We start from the raw sequence: 21,233 nt of genomic DNA on the forward strand, positions 1-21,233 counted from the left end.
AGGGGACTAATCGGAGCTGTAGCCGCTGGCCTACACCACAGCCATGTCAGATCCGAGTCGTGTCTGACCTACACCCCAGCCCATGGCAACGCCGGATCCTTAACCCACCTGCAAGGCCAGGGATCAAACCTGCAACCTCATGGTTCCTAGTCAGATTCGTTTCCACTGCTCCATGACGGGAACTCCAGGAGGGGACTTTTGCCTCCGTCCAGGGAAAACGGTTTTAACCCTCGGCACTGTTGACAATGGAGGTGTCCTCGTTGCTGGGAGTACTGGGTCGGAACTAAACGCCGCTCTCCAGCGGGCATGCAGAGGGACGTTGTGTGCCCCGTGGGAGGCCCCGTGGCGTCTCACCTCCCTTCCAGTCTGCGGCTCATGGTAATTTATTGATTCTTAGGGGCATGGAAATGAGCTGAACGAGCCCTTGAAATAAACCCCGAGAGAGGGACAGACCCAGGCCTTCTAAAGAAGAGAAATAGAATCCTCCCCCGACCTGCCCTCTTCTCTGTTTTGGCCACACTCTGTGGGGAAGAGGCCACTAGTGGTTCATCACAGTTGACCCCACCCCTTTTCCTGTGAGCCTCTGGAGAAAAGGGACAGCTCATGTGGCCACTCCTGCTGTTGGAGTCCAGGAAAGAAGGGAGGGGGTTAGGATGGGGTCGGGGTCTTTACCTGAAGGCCGGAGCTCCCAGCACCTGGCAGCTTAGTTGTTGATTGAATCAAGTTCTTAAAAGAGCCTGCAGTGGTTGGTCATCCCATAGCTGGCAGGACAGACGAGGAACCCCTGTGTTCTGGGCCAGTAAGCAGAGACTCAGCCCTAGAGTGGAGCATTGCTTGAGCTTTGAACCGAGGCCCCAGCTGGCTCAGAGAGCGGGAGCCGCTGGTGTGTTCAGAAACCTCAACCTCGTCCTTGTCACCAGTCCCTGGAGATGGCCTCAGAGACCAGCCCTTGCCTTGCCTCCCTGGGACTGGTGGTGAGAGGCTTCCAGGCCTGACCTGTGGGCCCTGCATCCTTCTATTGACCGTAGGTTAGAGTTTGGGACCAGTGGCGAGGCTGTGGGCACTGGTAGAGGGTAGAGCCCAGAGGTTCCATCCCATGATCTGATGTACATCCCTTAATGTTATCACACTCTCTCAATTCTTAGATGCTTTAAAAAATGTTTTTTACATTTCTAAAATTGGAATGTGTCACTCAGAGAGGAAGTGTCAGGGTTCAGGGTAGAGCCCAGAGGTCCCATCCCATCATCTAGAACAGAGATGCAAAACCATGGCCTTTTTGGGAACAGTTCCGGGGGGAAGTCCTGACCTTGGAGTCCTTGCTGTGGCCCTGGTGTGTCAGCCCCTCTGCAGAATGGTCAGGTTCCCAGCAGATGCCCACTGAGTGCTCGCTCCAGTCCTCCTCTCCCTCTGCTTTGTGAGAGCCGCTTCTGTCTTAAACCGCAGGAGCTAGGTAATAAAAGCATCCATTTTTGTAAGTATGAGCGTCATATGATGGAAAAGATGTAGCTTGAAACTGGCCGGGGGCTGCTTACAGTTGTCAGTGTCTGATGCCCAGTATCTCACGGGTCATCGTAGCCTCATGGTCTTCTGCACAGGCAAGCTGTCGGCTGTAGAAAAGGGTATGTCTGTGTTTTTAAAATTAATTGATTTATCGAAAGGAGGGGTTTGGTACCGATGCACATCCCTTAATGTTATCACACTCTCTCAATTCTTAGATGCTTTAAAAAATGTTTTTTACATTTCTAAAATTGGAATGTGCCTCACAATAAATATCGAAAGAAACTTAGCCTTTTCTCTTCAATTGCTGAAATTAAGGGATGGTCTACCTAATTCTCCTTGGAGTAGAGGGGTACTTGGAGCAAGGCTCTTTGCCTCCGGTAGCTTTCCCAAGGCTTTAGGTGACCAAGCACTAGTGAGAGACATCCTCCCCTACTAGTCTCAGCAGGGCTCTAGGTGGGCGTGGGCTCGATGATTTGGATTCTCTCCTGCCTTCTCCCACTAGATCTTTCTGCTCCACCCTAACTCCCCCGAGAGAACAGAGGCTAGGCCACCTCTCACCTGCTGGCGGATGACTGGGCAGGGGGTAGTATGGTCAGGGGCTGACAGCCAGGCAAGCCCAGGGTCTCATGTCCTCGCCCTCGTAGGAGGAGGGCCCCCAGGTCTCTCAGGGCAGAGGTTACAGGGGGTGGGGGCTTCATCCTGGCCGTCTTAGAGTCATTGGCCCAGAGCCTGAATTGTTGCTGCCCCGTGGCTCACCAGCTTCCTGCCCCTTTCACCTTCAGCCTGGCTCCTGTTCAAAAGGTGCAGCAGCAGGTGAGCTGAGCTGAGCTTGAGAAATGTGACAGGACCGTTGATGAGAACGTTTCTGTCTTCTCCTGAGAACATTGCCAGGAAGAAAATCCTCTAACAGTTATTTATTTCAAAGCTTTGCCCACATTCCCACATCCTGGGCTGAGATGCTGCTGCTGCCGCTGATTGTCATTAGGGAAACGAAACCTTTCATGTCACAGAGCAAGAAAATTGAGACTGACTGTCTTTTCTGTGATGCCATTCATTCTCTTCCTACGGCTCTTGGGGCCTTGTTCCTAGGACGTTTGTTTTAGAACCTGATAAAGTCAGGTCACCCATAAAGCTTTTCGGGTACAGACGTATCCGTGCTGGTGCAGTACGCTCTTATGTGGGCATTTCTCACCCTCTGGAAGCCAGGGTGGCGACGTGTAACTCATCCCTCTGTCCCGGCAACGCTCATGATCGCAAACCCCTCTGAGACCAGGAATAGTGTGGGGGGGCGGGGGGCCTTCAGGTCTCAGGCACTTGAGACATTCGCTCTGTCAGCGCTTCTCAGGGTTGACCCAGCATGCTTCCAAAGGCAGGAGATCGAGGACAGGCTCTCCGGGTCGGCGGGGTGGGTGCTGGGGCCATAGAGCAAATCCTTGGTTTGCGAACTTGTGGTGCCTGGGAGTTGGTTAGTCCATAGAATCATGTGCCCTGAAATAGCACAGTTTGTCTGAACAAGCAGAACGGGTCATCAGATCGTGTGTTTTGATCTCATCAGAGCCGGCGAAGTCCACGAGTGTCTTCCAGCAGAACGTGAGGCACTGAGCCGTGGTTTTGGATCGCACTTGGTTGTGAGAGCTTTAAGAGGGTTCAAGGAGATTATAAGGTTTTAAAAAGAAGTTGCTATAAATTATACCCTGTATCTCTTAACGGAGGAAAATTTAAGTCCCAGCACCCAAGTAGAAAATAAAAAACGTTTTCAGTAAAACAACTTGGTTTTTTGCTAAATCACATTGTGTGTGTGTGTGTGTGTGTGTTCTCTGCAGGCACATGAAGATTCATGAGAAGGACCCCAACAGCTCTACGGCTGCCACCCCTCCGTCCCCACTGAAGCGTAGGCGGCTGTCCTCCAAAAGGAAACTGAGTCATGATGCAGAGTCAGAGAAGGAAGACCCAGCACCTGCTAAAAAGGTCTCCACCCCGGGGCTCTCGGCTGAACTCCCCAGCCTTTATTTTCACAGTCCGGGCGCTTGGCAGACGGCCACCCAAGCTCCTAAGCTGTGTTTCTGCCCGCTCTTTGCTGAGGTATCTGGAGAACCCCCATTGGTGCTTCCTCTGTGGAGCCCCCGGCCGAGCCCACTGCCCACAGGAAGAGCTCGTTCCGTTGTTCCCGGGCTTTCTGGTTTCTCCAGCTGGAACGGGCGCTTGCCAAGCAGAGGGGCCCTTCCCACGCCCTCTTCCATGCCCAGTGTCTTCCCGGCGGGCACCAGGGGTGCCGCGGCTGTTCGTTGAATGGGGGCGCGGGTCGAGGGTGAGTGGTGCCCCTGGACGTTCGTCACCTGACGGGTTGGTCAGCAGCGTCCCTAAGGATGCGGATGGAGGCGCCGTCCTTTTCCTTTTTGAGCCCGGGTTCAGCGGGGGCCTCTCTGAAACGAGCTCCCTCGTGACTGCCCGTTTTCCTTTTGCCCTAAGGTGGTGGAGGACGGGCAGCCGGGTGACACGGACAAGAAGGGCGACGAAGTGTTTCACTGCCCGCTCTGCTTCAAGGAGTTCGTGTGCAAGTACGGGCTGGAGACCCACATGGAGACCCACTCGGATAACCCGCTGAGGTAGGCGGCGGGGCCGGCTCGGGCTCCGGGCTCTCCTCGGACTCGGGACACGCCTCACCTCCCGTCACCCCAACCCGGGCTGTGCTGCCGGCAGCGAGGCCCAGGAGAGGGCTTTGGGCGGGGGGCGCAGGGTCAGCACAGCAGCTGCCGCCCCAGGAGATTCACCAGGGTCACTCTGCTTCCCGCACTGCTGGTGGGGCCCCCAGCTGATCCGCATGGGCCCCCGCCCCCTGCACACAGGGAGCCCCCCAAACACAGGACTCAGGGCAGCAGACAGGTTTTCTTCTCAGAGGAAGTAAGTGCAGCCCAAATGCTTGTCGGCTGTGCACGTGCGCGTGCAAAGGGCAGAGAGAGCACATCAGGGGCTCCTGGGTGTTTGGACTGATGGGCTGGTAGCACAGAAACCGGAGAAAGTGTTTAGGGGCAAATCAGAGTTCCGCCGAGCAGGGCCGTGGACCTGACGTGCAGCCTGTGGCAGTGGAGTGACTGGTCCGAGCTCAGCGCAGGTCTACTTTGGCTCCAGGTTTTCTGAGGCGTGGTGGTCCAGGCAGGACCACTTACTACGAGTGGTAGTAAGACCTCCAGCAGAATTCGGGGTCTGGGTGGGGACGACTCGGCTCTCTTCCCTTCGCCTGCCTCCCCGAGAGTGTTTTCATCAGGCAGAAAGCCCCATGTTCCTGCCGCACGGGTACCCTCTCCAGCCCAACAGCCACGCTGAAAATGCTGCTGCATCGTATTTAAGGCGCCGTAGGGGAGCCTCGGGCGTTGTGAAACCTGAAAGCCACACATCCTGAGAGGCACAGCTGAAACTTCCCAGAGCAGAGGCGGGCCTGTGTGTGGCTGCAGCTTTGGGTTTCAGAAGGCAACTTGGGAGTGTGGAAACCGGGACATCTGTTTGTCTGACTCACTGTAGGGACCAGGTCTTCCTCCCGCAGGCACAGGCTGGTGGTGACTTAGGAGAGGAAAGGTCTGAGCCAGCTGAAGACGTGTGTGTTGGGGAAAAGCCTAATTGGGAGATCCCGTCGTGGCGCAGTGGTTAACGAATCTGACTAGGAACCATGAGGTTGCCGGTTCGGTCCCTGCCCTTGCTCAGTGGGTTAACGATCCAGCGTTGCCGTGAGCTGTGGTGTAGGTTGCAGACGCAGCTCAGATCCCGCGTTGCTGTGGCTCTGGCGTAGGCCGGTGGCTACAGCTCTGATTCAACCCCTAGCCTGGGAACCTCCATATGCCGCAGGAGCGGCCCAAGAAATAGCAACAACAACAACAAAAAAGACAAAAGGACAAAAAAAAAAAAATCCTAATTGTCCAGTAACTTAAAGCCATGTCAGATATCATTGTGCTCAGTCACCTATTAGCTTGACGTTTCTCCCTGAGAGGGAAAAAGGAATTTGCGGAGAGATTAAACTGAGCAGTTGAAGTGCTAAAAGATGTCTGTAGGTGACTCCCCTGTCTTGGGCAATGGCATGATGTGACAGTGGCCACGGACTGGTGGTCAGGCCCCGGGTCCCAGTCTCGCTTCTGGTCACGTGGGGCCTGGACCTCAAAGGAGAGCCAAAGGGTCCTGGTATCCCTTTGAGACCTGAAATTCTGTGACTCTCAAACCTGCCCCTCAGCAGTTGCCCTCCTTCCTTCCTTTGGTGGCCCAGTCGCTCTGAGAGATTCAGGAACCTCCACAGCATCCCCAGGATGCGGGTCACCCGCGGGTGACTGCTAAAGTCATTCTCTAGGCCCCAGGACCTGAGCAGGTAGAGGCAAGGTCCCCAGAGGGTCCCGGGGGGAGCCCACGTGGTGAGTCATGGGCAGAGGCAGAAATAGCAGCTGCGACCCCCAACCCCTGACCTTGACCCCCGTGGGCACTTCTGACCCAGCACTGAGGTGTGCCTGCGGTTATACACTGCTCGTTTCTGGGCTCCTTCCTGGGTTTTCCGTCCCTTCGTGCTCTATTCCAGGGTCAGGTATCGTCTTAGGAACTGCCCACTTACCCTCTTCTAGATGGTTCTGCCTGACCGGGAAGAGAACTTGGCTCTCAGGAGAGATTTCTGGGCAGGTGCTGGCTGCACAGCACGGTGTGGAGCAGTGATAGAGGAGGGTCGGGTACCCCCTTTCTACATGCTGCCCGGCCCAGGCCGTGGGTGCTCCTGGACAAGCCCTAATCTGGGGACGGGCTGGGCCTGCTGCTCGGAGAGGATGGGGGCCGGAATCACTTTGGATCCGGGTTTTCATGACTGGGTGCATAATCACTTGCCCTGATGCCGAGGCCATGAAGGTAAACCTCCAGTCCTGCCTGTCCCCCTCGCCCACTCGGTCACACCCCTCTGTCTGGGGAGCTGGGCTGCAGGAGCTGTGTAGTCGCGTGGGGACTCGGCCCTGCTGGCAGTGGCGGAAGAAGAGGCTGCCTTGCGTCCACGGGGGCGAGGGGATGGCTAGTGGGCCATCCCCCTGCTGCTGGCTGTTGCCATGTGGGTGGGGCTTGCGTCTGGAAACCAGAGGAGCTGATTACAGAATGGAGTTCATTTCCCTTTTCTCCTCTCAGCTCTGCCCTCCACATAATAGCCTGCTATCAGAGGATGCCGCGGGGGCAGGCGTGAGCCAGCAGGGCCCAGCCGGGCAGTGAACTGTGACAGGAGCTGGTGAGCGAGACCGCTTGTTAACCCGGGGCTAAAATAGGCACCAGCTCCATTTGCAAACCCCAAAGGCAGCAGAGCCACACTGGGACATGCTGCCAGTTCAGACAGAAAGCTTTTAACTCAAAACAGCTGTTGGCTTCCCTCTCCTGCCCTTACCCCTGTCCCCGAAGCTGGCAAGGTGCCCGTTGTTCCTTAATAAAAGGTGTTGGCGATCCAGACCCGTGTAAACGCTGAGGCCTTTCGCCCGAAGTCCTCTGTGTTTCCAATCAGTGAAGTGTGAGCACAGAGCAAAACCAAGACTCGAGCCGCCCCAAGGGTGAGGGTCGGGTTTGCTTGCGCCTCGGCAGGACGGGCGGCAGCTGGGCCCCTCCGTGCAGCCCCCCAGACGAGAAGCGCAGGCTCACTGGGAACTGGCCGTTGGAGCTGGAGGTGACAGACAGAGTGTCCGGCGAGCAGGTGGTGTGGAGAGGACATCCCTTGCGGGGATGTTGCGGTGTTGAACCTTGTGCTTGGTGTAAGAATAGAACAGGGTAACAGGCCATCCGCGCTGGGCGGGAAGGAGTCCAGTCAGCCCTGCCACTGCAGAAAGGCTGAGGGCCCTTTCAGGATTTCCAGTAGCACCTTCTAAAAAGGGAAAAGAAGCAGCAGAGTGGTTCATGCGTTGCCGACATACCAGTACATCCAGCATGTGGTGCCACTACAGAAATCGTCAGCGCCGTGTTTACATTCTGGTTTTCATATGACGTCTTCACAATCCGGCGCACGGGGTGAAGCTGCAGCCCACCTCGATGAAAACAGGCATCTTCCAACCCCCCCGCAGCCCCCCGCGCCAGGGCAGGCCCACCTGAGGCTGGGAGGGCTTTGTCGTGGGGCTGGGCTGCGAGAGGAGGCATCTGGGTGGTCACAGTGGCTCTGTGGCTGCAGCTGGGGGTGGAATCTGGCAAAAGTTACCTAATCTTATGTGGCTTCTGGATGAAAGGCGATCAGGTAATAAATAATTTTTAAATTGTTTCAGTTAAATTATTTCAATAATTTAAAAATTATTTCAGTTAAACTGCATCTGGCAAATGAATGAACGCTTGTTGTGCGCCAGGCGCTTGACCAGACTTAAGAGAAAAGCAGTGACGGTGGAGACAGGGCCCCTTAAGGGCCATCAGAAAACAGTAAGTGAGCCATTCTCGCAGAGTGAAGGGGGTCAGGCTGAAGCCAGGTGGGCCGGTGGCCTGCTGTCCAAGCTTGGCTGGCTGGCCGAAAGCTGCCCTTGGCATTTTACCCCCGATGCCGTTGCGCCCCCATGTGCTTGCCCGGCTCAGGGCCTCTGCCCCATCCGACGGGATCCTGGATGTCTGTGAGACAGACACCCCTAAATCTGCAGTGGGAGTTCATGCCAGGGGAACCTGGTGGGCTCTGCAGGGGCAGCTCCCTATGCCGCCAGGGTGGGGGAGAGGTGCCAGAACCTTCTTCCTCTGGAGTCTCCGATGCTCCGAGGAGTGTTGGACTCCCTTCACTGCACCCCGCTGCCTCCGCACCCCCACCCGTCATCTGCAGGGAGACCCTAACAGAAATTCCCATGGCGCTGGTCCCATGCTTGTTAAATGTCAACCTAAAAATAGGGAGAGGGCATGACAAAATCCTCGTCAGCATCTCAAATTTAAGAGTCCCTGGGTCTCCAAGGCTCAGCCAGGTGGAGCAGATTGGAAACGATGCTGAGGGCTGAGCGAGGGGAGGGCATGTCCCCTTCGTAGCCGGAAGCCAGAGGCACCTTGGGCAGGGTTGCCCCCTCCCCATCCTGCCCACGGGCCCCTGCGAGACTCGGCTTCTGGGCTCCCGCCAGCCCACCCGCAGAGCAGCCCCTGGACCTGCCCCGCTTCACACCACGCCACTTCGGTGGAACAGCCCAGGCAGGGCGTCAGGACGCAGTGTGCAGCCCGGCGGATTCCTGGGCGTGGGGAGGGCAGGCCGCTGCGGGCCAGGGCCCTGTCACAGGGCCATCACTGTTGCTCCTGGCAACTGGGAGAGATTAGTGCAGCTGCTGGATGTCAGTTCTCTGGCTGGGCCTGGAGGGAGGGCAGGGGTGGGCAGGGGGAGAGGAATGTCTGAACTGGGTGGGGCCCCGACCAGAGGTTGTTTGCACTCACCCCCTCCTTGCCTCTGGAGACAGAACAGGGAAAACGAAGCATGAAATCCCTTTAAAAAAGGAATGTCAGTCCCTCGGTTAAAACGCTATAATGAGTAAGAAATTCAGTCTCCTAAGGAAGTAGTCAGGGTGCCTGCCGCCTTCTTAGCTTCTGAGGACAGGGCCAGAGTGCTACAAAGACGGCAGGCCTCGAGGATGTGACACGGGCGTGGCAGGAGCTGGGCTGCCCGCAGCACTGGTCCTCTGAACGGACAGCCCAGCAGTGGAGGGAGGGCAGCCAGCTCCAGCCTTGCCTGAGCCTGGCATCTCCGTGACCCTGGGCTCCGTCCCCCCACCTGGAAAATGGGCGTGGGGACGCGTGAGGATGAAGGGCATGCCCCAGTCCTCAGACTGACAAACACTCCGTGAACCTTTCCCCTGATGCTGTTATTTTGAACGTGGGTCTTGTTTAGTGTGTTCAGCCTTGCAACACTTAAGTTAGGGGTTCGTGTCCCTCGCTGGGAACCCCTTCCAGTGAAACGGAGAAGGAACTGGGTGCTCTTCACATGACAGAACGTGGGAACGGGTCGGCCCTTCGTCCTCGTTACAAGGCGGCGCTCCTACTTCCGCTTTCGTAAAGATGGGGTAACTGAATGGCTGTTTAGACGTGGGTTGACTCCTGCCTCCCAGAGGCTGGGATCCCAGCTGTGCGGAAACCCAGACCCGCCGAAGCCTGGCAGCACCTGACACCTTTACACGCTGGGACGGCAGGTCCTTTCCCTTAGCTTGTGGGGAAAGCTGAGATTCTGAAGAAGTGTTTCCTGAGATTTGGAATTTGCCACAGCAGTCTTTCAGAAATGCGTTCAGCATAATGAAACAGAGCAGTTTTCTTTAACTCTTTCTCGGTGACAGGATCGTGTGCCTGGCCCTCAGCTTGACAGGAGGATGTGAAAATCAGGTGCCCCAGGGAGCAGGGGGTCTCTTTGGATTGCTCTTCAGCGTTTTTGTTGATGCGAGGGTTTTACCTTGCTCTGGAGGGTCAAGGCCCCCAGATGAGCCCAGGGGCACGGTAGCAACCTGGGGGGAGCTGCGCCCAGAACTGTCGAGCCTCAAGGTTTAAAATATTTTTTCTCTCAGATTTTTGGTGGCCTTGTTTTCTGTCTCTGTAGGGCACCCGCTGGCGACTCCGCCTCCGCCTTTCTCTTGGCCTGACTCGCAGTCTGTGTGCGCGGTCACCACCCGTCGCAGGTCCTCGGGACGGTTATTGGGGAAACCGCTCCGTTGTGGTTACCCGTTCCTTGTTTCCTGGCCGGGGCCAGTTAAGTCACTGTCAGCCCTGCTGGGAGTTGCCCCGCGGACGGCTTCTTCCTCCGCCCTCGTCCCTGCAGAGTGCCCACGCCACGCCACGCCACGCCACAATCGTGTGTGTATCACACCACGTTTCTACCCTAGCCCAGAGCCATGAGCTGTCCTCTAAAAATCAGTAACAAGGCTGGATGGAGTGTCCCTTACAGGCACGTGATGCGAAAGGACGGCTCTGCAGCGTCCATCCCCACGGGGCGGGCCCTGGTTCAGGGACTTTAAGAGCCTAACTTTTGGGGTTTTTTGAGAACTGGCCGTGGATCTGGGCACAAACAAGAACATCATTCATTTGCATTAAAGTCCTTTGAGACCGAAAGGACCAATCCCCCGCCAACAAACGAGAGTGGTTCCTGGACCTCCCGGAGCCGGCTGGGCCCAGCCCTGGCCTCACTCAGTGGGTTGAGGATCTGGCGTTGCCGTGGCTGTGGTGTGGGCCGGCAGCTGCAGCGCTGATTGACCCCTAGCCTGGGAACCTCCGTGGCCCTAAAAAGAAAAAAAAAAAGTATATAAGCCAGTGAAATATTACTTTTTGTTTTGTTTTGTTTTAAGAAAGAATAGTCTCTGTGAAACTGAGTTGGGCAGACTTGTGTATAATCCTGATTGGTTTGGTTTGTTTTTTTAGTTGCTGTGAAATTCAGGGTGAGCAAGACCCCTGTGAACAGTCGAGAGAAATAACCATAAGGACCTAGGATGCTGTTGTAGTTTGGTTTGCAAAAAATCTAAGTTCTTGCTCTACCGTAATGATTCTAAAAACTGGAAATCAAAGGTGTTGCCTCATGAGAGTGACCGGTCCAGTGACAGCACGGATCTTCACTTAGTGGAGTCAGACTCGGGCGTAAGTCCTTGGCCCTCCGAGAAAAGATGGGCAGCAGATACTTGTTACTCTCGGTCATGAGGTTCTGTAACGTCTCCGTGAGCAGGGAACGAGTGGGCACTGAACCGCCGCTCCTGGAGGAGACGCAAGGTTGGTTCCCTGCGGACAGCCAGTCGTGTTCGCTTCCACTAGTTAGTGCCGCACCCTGTTTTATCGTGTGTTTCTGTTAAAAGACCCCAAGTAGAGCTCCCGCCGTGGCTCAGCGGTTAGCGAAGCTGACTGGGAACCATGAGGTTGTAGGTTCGATCCCGGGCCTTGCTCAGTGGGTTCAGGATCCAGTGTTGCTGTGGCTGTCGTGCAGGCCAGCACTGAAGCTCCAACTTGACCCCTAGCCTGGGAACCGTCATATGCGGCGGGCGCAGCCCTAGGAAAGATTTAAAAAGTAAATAAAATAAATTAAAGAGCCTCAAGTATATATACCATTGACTCATCGACATTGAACTCACGGCCGCCAGCACTGCAGCTCCCGCCTGAGCGAACCTCATCTAACACACGTCTTTTCTCTGTAAAGCACGTCACAGCCTTCTTGCTCTCAGGGACACTGGATGGCACTTAACACGCTTAGGGACCATTCTAGGCGGAATTATCCAGAAGAAGCACTAAGATGGTAGAAACAGGGCCGTAAAGAGTCAGCAGAAAGGACACTCGTTTGAATAGGAGCTGAGACCAGAGGGCAGAGCGTCTCCTTGTCCCCCCTCTGCAGGGAGCCTGTGTGCGTGTCAGGGACTCACGTTCTTCCTGCTCCACAGTTGTGTCGCATGTCCAGGAACACACTGCAGGTGCTTACTGATTGAGGCTACAAATAAATTTTAGCAAGTAGGCTAAGTCATAAACCCAGAATCCAGAGATGCTGTGGATCAGCCAAAGATGTTTTAGGTGTAGTTAAATATTTAAGGTGTGTTGAATTTTCCCCGTCAGGTGTGTTCCCCACACCCCCCCTCCCCCCACCTGACTTTGACGTTCGAGCCTCCCCCTGCCAGGCGGAGCCGGGCCTAAACTTCAGGTGTGACAGGAGGGGCACGTGCTCACTGGACTATTAGGGTGAGATGAGCTTAGGTATTTTTCACAATGTCCTCGCACTGGCAAAAACTAATTTTAGATACTTTGCTAATATTCTACACAAGATGTGTGTCACCTGTGCTAACCGTGAACCTGGGAAGAGGCGGTTACCCTGGGTGTCAGGTGGGAGGTGCCCCTGGGTGGCGGCTCGCTCCTGCCTCTGCACCTGTCAGCCTTCTTAGCTCCTCTTAGTCTCACTTTCAGGGAAGGTGTGTTGCAGCGTCCAGCCGGCTGCCGGCCCTCGCCTGCTTCCGGCCCAGACAGGACGGCCTGGGTGTGGGGAGAGAAGATGCACTCAAGGCCAGGGCTTGCAGGGAGCAGGGCCAGGTGAGAAGGGAGCCGCACGGGGCCGGCCAGCCGGCAAGGAGGACTCTCGGTACCGAAAGGCCTGCGGGCTTCTCTGCGGCCGCCCTTCCCCGGCGCCTTTATCACCGTCAGTGAGCTTGAGCAGAAGTCCGTCAAAGGGGCTGTGTTTTGAGTGGCTCGTGGGAACCCAGCGGGCTAAATTTAATTGAGTGATGACAGGAATCTCATTGGTGGTGCGGCCGCATCAGCGGTCAGGCGGAGGAGGGGGGCACACGGGAGGACCAGGGTCACAGCGGCGGTGCCGGCCGCAGCCCCATGAGGGGACACGGCGGCACCTACTTCGCACTTGTCTCACCAGCTCAGCTGCTTCACAGGTGGTCCCAGTAGCCCTCGTTCCCAGAGAAGACTCAAAGCAGGGAACGTTTCCACGAAGGGCCGTGCAGCAGAAGCTTGGTCAGTTGCCGGGCCCTCTGCGCCCCAGCTTCCTTCTCTGTGAACCAGGCACAGGACCTGCCGCCGAGGTTTGGGAGGAGCCCGTGTACAAGCACGTGGACTTCCTGTGGCCGGAGGAAGAGTGCAGGGTCTGCACTGTCCGGCGGGGCTCATGCGACTGAGGACGCTTCAAGTGAACTGAAAGCCATGCACGGCTCTCGTGGCTCCTGTGTTCAGTGCAGGCCTAGAGGCTTTCACTGGTGTCCTGGGGATTGTTGGTGTTTAAGACGATTCTCTGTGAAGACCCCGAAGACTCCGCGGCTGTGAAACGTGGAGAAAGCGGGGACGCCGTTCTCAAGTGTGTGTTAGCATCTCCGTGGCCTTCGAAGGCTAAGGTGCCGCAGTCCTCTCTGAAGTGAAGCGCGATGACCTTTCATCTTTAGATGCAGCGCGTTTGTGGGCGCCTGTCTAGCCCTGGGAGAGGGCTTTGTGGGCTTTTGTGGCCAGGGTCGGGGTTGGAACAGGGCTCACACCTTGTCTTCATCCTGGCCGTGTGACCTTGACCACACTGCTTAAACATGTGGGGGGCCTCAGTGTTTTCCTCTGGAGGCTGAAGGTCAGGATGCCAGCCCCCTGCTGGGGCCATTCACTCTCCCGTGGGTGTCCTTGCCCTGGGCGCGGACTCTGTTCTCAGAGCAGATTCAGTCTTCGGAGCTGTGTTTATTTCTTAGATGGACGGTAACCACATCAGACGTGAATACATGTACGTTCCCGTCCTGGCTCAGTGCTAACAAGCCTGACTTGTATCCACGAGGACGCGGGTTCGATCCCTGGCCTCACTCAGTGGATTAAGGATCTGGCGTTGCTGTGAGCTGTGTGGGGTCGGTCACAGATGCAGCTCCGATCTGGCGATGCCGTGACTGAGGTGTAGGCCAGCAGCTGCAGCTCTGATTCGACCCGTAGCCTGGGAACTTCCATGTGCCGCCAGCGCAGCCCTCAAAGGCACGGAAGAAAAACAAAAGGGAATACGTGATCGCTGTCACATGCTGTTCATTCAGTTGGAGAACGTGGTTATCCTCTTATCCCCGTCGCGTTCGCGCTGGCCGCTGTGGGAAGCGATGCTCTTCAGCCTGTGAGCGTTTCTGATGAGCAGAATCCACGGAGCTGGGGGGCGGGGGGGCGGGCAAGTGTCTGCTCCTTGTTCATGATGCAGGGAAGCCCCAGGGGCCCAGGTTCCCCCTCCGGCCTCCGTTCACACTTGTATCCTCTGCAAAGACCAGAGACCCAGAGGTTGGTAGAACCTTTTTTTTTTTTTTTTTCTCGTAAGGAAGAGTTTTTGTTGCTCACCGCGAGCTGGCCGGCTTCTTGATGCCTGATCCTTTTTATTTTGCTCCGCTGAAAGGAAGCAACAGAAAACACAAGAAGGCCAGGGGACGGGTGGAAACGGGCTCTCTCCTCACATCCTGTCCTTTCCTCTCGCAGATGTGACATTTGCTGCGTCACCTTCCGAACCCATCGAGGACTGCTGCGCCACAACGCGCTGGTCCACAAGCAGCTTCCCAGGGACGCCATGGGAAGGCCCTTCATCCAGAACAACCCTTCCATCCCTGCCGGCTTCCACGACCTAGGGTTCACCGACTTCTCCTGTAGGAAGTTTCCTCGAATCTCTCAGGTACTCCGATCGGCCTGTGACTGGCAGCCACCTACAAGGGCACGTGGCCGGCTCCGTATCCTCCTCCGAGGCGTCCTTTCTGTAAAGGCTGTCTGTTGGGTCCCCTCTGTCTAGTAGCGCCTTGCTCTTGAAGCTCAGCCTGGTCCCTTCCCGCTTCACGGAGTCGATGAGGAATCAGTGGCCTTTTATTTTGTGGTAACTCGCATAAAAGACAAGCTCCTCGGTGCTTTTGCCCGATAAGGGAGCCTTTGCGTTTAAAGTTGTGAACTGTTCGCTGCCCCACCCAGCACTACCTGAATTGAATTTGCGTATGTTTATTTTTGGCTACGGCATATAAATTCCCAGATCAGGGATCAAATCCACAACACAGCAGCGACCTGAGCCTTAACTCACTGCTCCACAAGGGAACTCCATAGAGCACCCTATTGTTTCTTTCTCTTTTTTCTTTTTGGCCACTCCATGGCATATGGAGTTGATGGGCCGAGGATCAGATCCGAGCCACTGTGCCACGTTGGGGATTGAACCTGTGTCCCATTGCTCCAGAGATGCCACTGATCCTGTTGCACCACAGTGGGAACTTGACACCTCTTTTTCTTTCTTTTTTTTTTTTTTTTTGATCTTTTTAGGGCCACACTCGCAGCATATGGAAGTTCCCGGGCTAGGGGTCAAATTGGAGCTGTTGCTGCCAGCCTACACCACAGCCGCAACCACAGCAACAGCAGATCTGCGCTGCATCTGTGACCTACACTGCAACTCACGGCAGTGCTAGATCCTTAACCCACTGAGCAAGGCCAGGGATTGAATCCGCATCCTCATGGATACGAGTCAGGTTTGTTACCACTGAGCTACAACAGGACCTCCTCGGCACCCGTTTTTAGAGAGAGAGTTAGTCCTACCCCTGCGATATCATTACTTACCACACGTCGGGTTTATCTGCCGAGGTCCCCAGGGGCTGGTGCATTCCATCAAGGAGAGCCGATCGTAAGGGGCTTGGTTGGTTTTTCTCGCTCAGTCCAGGAATTAGCGAGCAGGGGACATGGACTCCCTGTGCGGTGGGAAAGGCTGGGTGCTGGGCGGCCGTACAGCCGGTACTTCCTGTCCCAGCTTGGAGCCTGTTTCTAAATCGTGCTTTCTGTTCCCTTGCTTTCACTGGCCCGGCTTCCACGTAGGCCTGGTGTGAAACGAACCTGCGCCGGTGCATCAGCGAGCAGCACCGTTTCGTCTGCGACACGTGTGACAAGGCCTTCCCCATGCTCTCCTCGCTCACCCTGCACCAGCAGACCCACGTCGCTGCAGGCCAAGGCCCTGCCCTGCCCGGTGACACCCTGGACCAGAAGGTCTTCCTGGCCTTGCTGGGCCTGCAGCACACCACCGACGCCAGGCCTGCCCTGGCTGAGGAGCCACTGCCGGATGACAACCAAGCAATACAGCTCCAGACACTCAAGTGTCAGCTACCTCAGGACCCTGGCTGCACCAGCTTGCTGAGTCTGTCTCCTTTCGAAGCTGCTTCCCTGGGCGGGTCTCTCACCGTCCTCCCGGCCACCAAGGAGGGCATGAAGCGCCTGTCCCTGCAGCCCTTCCAGAAGGGCTTCATCATCCAGCCTGACAGCAGTATTGTGGTCCAGCCCATCTCCGGCGAGTCGGCCATCGAGCTGGCAGACGTCCAGCAGATCCTGGCGATGGCAGCCTCGGTGCCCCCGCAGATCAGTCTTCCGCCCCTGTCCAAGGCCCCAGCCGCCCCGCTGCAGGCCGTTTTCAAACACATGCCCCCCCTGAAGCCAAAGCCCCTGGTCACACCGCGGACGGTGGTGGCCACCTCCACGCCCCCGCCCCTCGTCAACGCCCAGCAGGCCTCCCCCGGCTGCATCAGCCCCAGCCTGCCGCCACCGCCGCTGAAGCTCCTCAAGGGCCCGGGGGAGGCCGCCTCCACCGCCCACCTGCTGCAGTCCAGGGCGGGGGCCCAGCCCGGCGCGGCGGCACCGCTCTTCTTGCCGCAGCAGCGCGGAGAGCTGCCCGGCCAGGCCGAGATGAAGACGCAGCTGGAGCAGGACAGCATCATCGAGGCCCTGCTGCCCCTGAGCATGGAAGCCAAGATCAAGCAGGAGATCACAGAGGGCGACCTCAAGGCCATCATGACGGGCCCTGGAGGCAAGAAGACGCCGGCCATGCGCAAGGTGCTCTACCCCTGCCGCTTCTGCAACCAGGTGTTCGCCTTTTCCGGCGTGCTGCGTGCGCACGTGCGCTCCCACCTGGGCATCTCGCCCTACCAGTGCAACATCTGCGACTACATTGCCGCCGACAAGGCCGCGCTCATCCGCCACCTGCGCACGCACAGCGGCGAGCGGCCCTACATCTGCAAGATCTGCCACTACCCCTTCACGGTCAAGGCCAACTGCGAGCGGCACCTGCGCAAGAAGCACCTCAAGGCCACGCGCAAGGACATCGAGAAGAACATCGAGTACGTGACGAGCAGCGCGGCCGAGATGGTGGACGCCTTCTGCTCCCCGGACACGGTGTGTCTGCTGTGCGGAGAGGATCTCAAGCACTACCGCGCCCTCCGCATCCACATGCGCTCACACTGCGGCCGCGGCCTGGGCGGCTGCCCCAAAGCCCGCAAGCCCTTCGAGTGCAAGGAGTGCAGCGCCGCCTTCTCGGCCAAGCGCAACTGCATCCACCACGTCCTCAAGCAGCACATGCACGTGCCCGAGCGCGACATCGAGAGCTACGTCCTGGCGGCCGACGGCCTGGGCACGGTCGATGCGACCTCCGAGGCCTCGGGGAGGGCGGAGGAGGGCAGTGGCGCTGCCTCGGGTGAGCGCAAGCCCTTGGCCGCCTTCCTGGAGCCCCAGAATGGCATTCTTCACGGGGGTCCCACCCAGCCGCTGCCCACCCACGTCGCCGTCAAAGTGGAGCCCACCGGCACCTTCCCAGTAGACTTCAACGAGCCCCTGGACTTCTCCCAGAAGGGCCTGGCCCTGGTCCAAGTGAAGCAGGAGGTGGCAGCCTCCTTCCTGAGCCCCTCGGCCTCGGCCCCCTACGAGGGCTTCATGGAGCCCATCGACCTCTCCATCCCCAAGAACCTCAGGAGAGGGGACAAGGACGCTGCCGCCCCCGGGGACACCAAGAAGACTGAGCAGGAACCTGGGAACAGCGAGCAGGCCGCTCCCTGCCCACCAGCCTGCTCCACCCTGCCGGCGACTGTGGGGCCCAGCGGGGTCCTGGAAAAGCCCGGGGCCCCGGCTGCGGTGGCCTCGGCAGCCAGCACCGTGGAAGCCGCCGCTCCTTCCCTGCAGGGCTCTGTTCAGCTGGCCCTGCCCATCTACTCCTCCGCCCTGGTCAACAGCTCCCCACTCCTGGGCAGCTCTACCCTCATGAGCAGCCCAGCCTTGCTGCGGCCACTGCGGCCCAAGCCCCCCCTGCTCTTGCCAAAGCCCCCGGTGACAGAGGAGCTGCCCCCGCTGGCCTCCATCGCCCAGATCATCTCCTCCGTGTCCTCCGCACCCACCTTGCTAAAGGCCAAGGTGGCTGACCCGGGGCCCACGAGCACGGGCAGTAGCGCCACAGCTTTCGATGGTATAGGGGGAGCCGCCCCCAGAGCCACCGCCGACGTCACCAGCCCAAAAGAATCCAGTGACCCATCCCCTGCTGCCAACAGCCCAGAGGCAGCCTCGCCCACCGAGCAGGGACCAGCTGGCGTGTCAAAGAAGAGGGGCCGGAAACGGGGGACGAGGAGCCGGCCGCGTCCCAGTGGCAGCGTGGACCTGGACTCCAGCGGGGAGTTCGCCAGCATCGAGAAGATGCTGGCCACCACGGACACCAACAAGTTCAGTCCGTTTCTGCAGAGCGCCGAGGACGACGCTCAGGAGGAGGTGGCCGCGGCCCCCGCGGAACGCAACGGGCCCAGCGACGAGGAGCCGGGCAGCCCTCCGGACGACCGGCTGCTGAGGGCGAAGCGGAACTCCTACGCCAACTGCCTGCAGAAGATCAACTGCCCCCACTGCCCGCGGCTCTTCCCCTGGGCCAGCTCCCTGCAGAGGCACATGCTCACACACACTGGTAAGAGGGCCGCCGGCCGCCCGCGGGCTCCACTTCCCAGCAGGGAGCTGTGGCTCCGTCGGCGGAGCCTGGCATGTCACGGGGCGGCAGGGGTAGAACGTGGGGCCCTGATGGGGCCGAGAGTTTCCCCCGTGTGCTCCTGTGTCCAGAAAGGTCTGCGCCTGTTGTCTGGGCCTCCGAGGGCTGCCGGCCAAGGGAGGCGTGAGCAGGGTGTTTTCAGGTGAAAGGGTCTCGGGCCAGCACATCCCTGCGCTGGTGCCGAGATGGTCTCCTTGGTTATGCCCAGGGGGCAGCGAGGGAGGAAGGGGGCTTTGACAGAGGAATCTGCACCCTCGTGGCAGTGTTGGAAGTGTTTAACCCTCTGCGAAGTCCTTTTGGCTGCCACGTATTCGAAACACGAAGTAGCGCAGATGTCGCCGTTCAGTGTTAGGTCACAAAGGCCGTCATATCTTCTGTTCGCTGTGACCGTCAGTGACAGGGCAGTTTCAAATTAAAAAAAAATCTATTTGTACTAAAATTGTCACCTCTGCCGGGGAAACACTCATATATAAATATTATTCTAGGGATTTCCCGTTGTGGCTCAGCGGTCAACAAACCCAACTAGGATCCGTGAGGACGCGGGTTCAGTCTCTGGCCTTGCTCAGTGGGTTAAGGATCTGGCAGTGCCATGAGCTGCTGTGTAGGCTGCAGATGCAGCTCAGACCCCTCACCCGGGAATTTCCATGTGCCGCAGGTACAGCCCTAAAATAATAAATAAATAAATAAGTAGTATTTTAAGAAATAGGCTTAACTTACCAAGAAGATATCGCAGAAGTATTTTTCAAATGTTTTTCTTATGATGATTTTTTTTTTTCTTTGTCTTTTCAGGGCCTGTGGCACACGGAGGTTCCCAAGCTAAGGGTCCAATTGGAGCTATAATCGCCAGCCTACACCACAGCCACAGCACAGCTCACAGCAATGCCGGATCCTTAGCCTACTGAGCGAGGCCAGGGATCGAACCCGCATCCTCCCAGATCCTGGTCAGATTCCTTTCTGCTGAGCCACGACAGGAACTCCCTCTTACGGTGATTTATAAAGAGAAATTTAAGATGAGAAATACACTCAAAATAAATTTATATCAGGTATTTAGTAGTCAAATGACTGTGGCACTCTCTGAGTTATTGACTATTCAAGCTGGGTTTATATTTTGAACCAGGAGACAGACCGGGTGAGACCGTAACCTTTTGGAGACGACCACCTAAGTGCTAAGTGCCAGGATCTCAAACTGAGGAAGGAGTTGTACAGTATGAGATTGCAGGCAAGATGCAGGATGCCCGCTAGATTCTTGTTTTGGGCTTGTTTGGTTTTTGGCTTTTATCTTTGCAGGGCCACACCCGAGGCATAGGGAAGTGTCTAGGCTGGGAATCGAATTGGAGCTGTAGCTGGGGTCAGAACCACGTCTGAGACTTACGTCACAGCTCATGGCAACACCTGATGCTTAACCCACTGAGCGGGACCAGGGATCAGGCCCGAGTCCTTAGGGATACCAGTTGGGTTCATGACCGCTGAGCCATGATGGGAACTCCAAATTATTTGCCCCCCCCCCCTTAAAGGCCACATCTGCAACATATGGATGTTCCCAGCCAGAGGTCACGTTGGAGCCGCAGCTGCCAGCCTAACCCACTGAGCGAGGCCTGAGATTGAACCCACGTCCTCAGGGATACTAGTCGGATTCTTAATCTGCTGAGTCATGATGGGCCCTCCTTGGATTTTTAATATCAAATGTGCAACAAGTGATTTTTAGTATAAATATTTTCCATGCACTGTTTGGGGTTTACCAAAAGCTTATTTGTTGTATATCTGAAACTTCGATTTAAGTGGGCGTCCTGTATTTTTAGTTGCTAAATCTGGCAGCCCCAAGTAGTACAGAGGCTCCTGAGGGGGGCGCGTAGGAGTGAGCCCACTGTATAACAGATGGAAATGCTTCCTTCGGGGTGGATCATCCATGAAGCTTTGAAGAAGCTTGTGGAAAGCTGTTTGTACCAACATCACAGGAGGGTGGCAGAGTGCATAGGGGTGTCTCTGAGGCTGGCTGCCACCTGGACACAGCCTGTCTTTCTGGCATGGTGGGCCCTTGAACCCTGGCCAAAGGATGGTCGGTCGGTCAGGAGTGTCCAGGTCTTGTCTTATTTAACAAGACCCAGAATTCCTGGATTTGTGGAGTATGTGCTGCAGTTTCAGGCTGTCGTTTATTTTCCTTCCACCTGAAATCATTTAAGCCTGACAGAGTAAGGTAACAGCTCTAATGAGCACAGTGCAGAAGAAAGGTGATCTTAGAAGGTGTCCCACACAGTGTTTCTCTTGCTACCCTTTTTGGGGTGACACCTGTTTGTCACCTGTGGAGTCTGGAGAAGTATTCCTCTGCCCACTTTTTGGCAAGCAGCAGGTCTGGATCTGGTTCTGAGTGATCTCTCAGCCAGCATCGCCTATCCCCTTCCCCTGCCATCACCGCCTGCCACCACTCCTGTGGCCGGGAGTCCTGTGCTCAGTGAATGCTGTTTATTCCCAGGCTTTCTCTTTTCAGAAAGCTGTTGGTCTCCCTAAGACGACCAAGTGGCCGCTCCTACCTTTCTGAGCCGCACCT

The 21,233-nt window shown here is 56.9% G+C and overlaps 1 protein-coding gene across 4 annotated transcripts in view; it reads left to right on the forward strand.

Annotated features, from left to right (window-relative positions):
• RREB1 (ras responsive element binding protein 1) overlaps positions 1–21,233 on the forward strand; it is a 128,135-nt gene that overhangs the window by 92,444 nt on the left and 14,458 nt on the right. For all 4 annotated transcript variants that reach the window (XM_047795632.1, XM_047795631.1, XM_047795629.1 and 1 more), the window contains 4 exons: positions 3,324–3,468; positions 3,970–4,106; positions 14,365–14,554; positions 15,724–18,610. In XM_047795632.1, coding sequence (XP_047651588.1) covers positions 3,324–3,468; positions 3,970–4,106; positions 14,365–14,554; positions 15,724–18,610 — 3,359 coding nt within the window. The remainder of the gene's footprint in view (positions 1–3,323; positions 3,469–3,969; positions 4,107–14,364; positions 14,555–15,723; positions 18,611–21,233) is intronic.

Source organism: Phacochoerus africanus, chromosome 9 (genome assembly GCF_016906955.1).
Source record: "Phacochoerus africanus isolate WHEZ1 chromosome 9, ROS_Pafr_v1, whole genome shotgun sequence".
Taxonomy (NCBI): domain Eukaryota; kingdom Metazoa; phylum Chordata; class Mammalia; order Artiodactyla; family Suidae; genus Phacochoerus; species Phacochoerus africanus.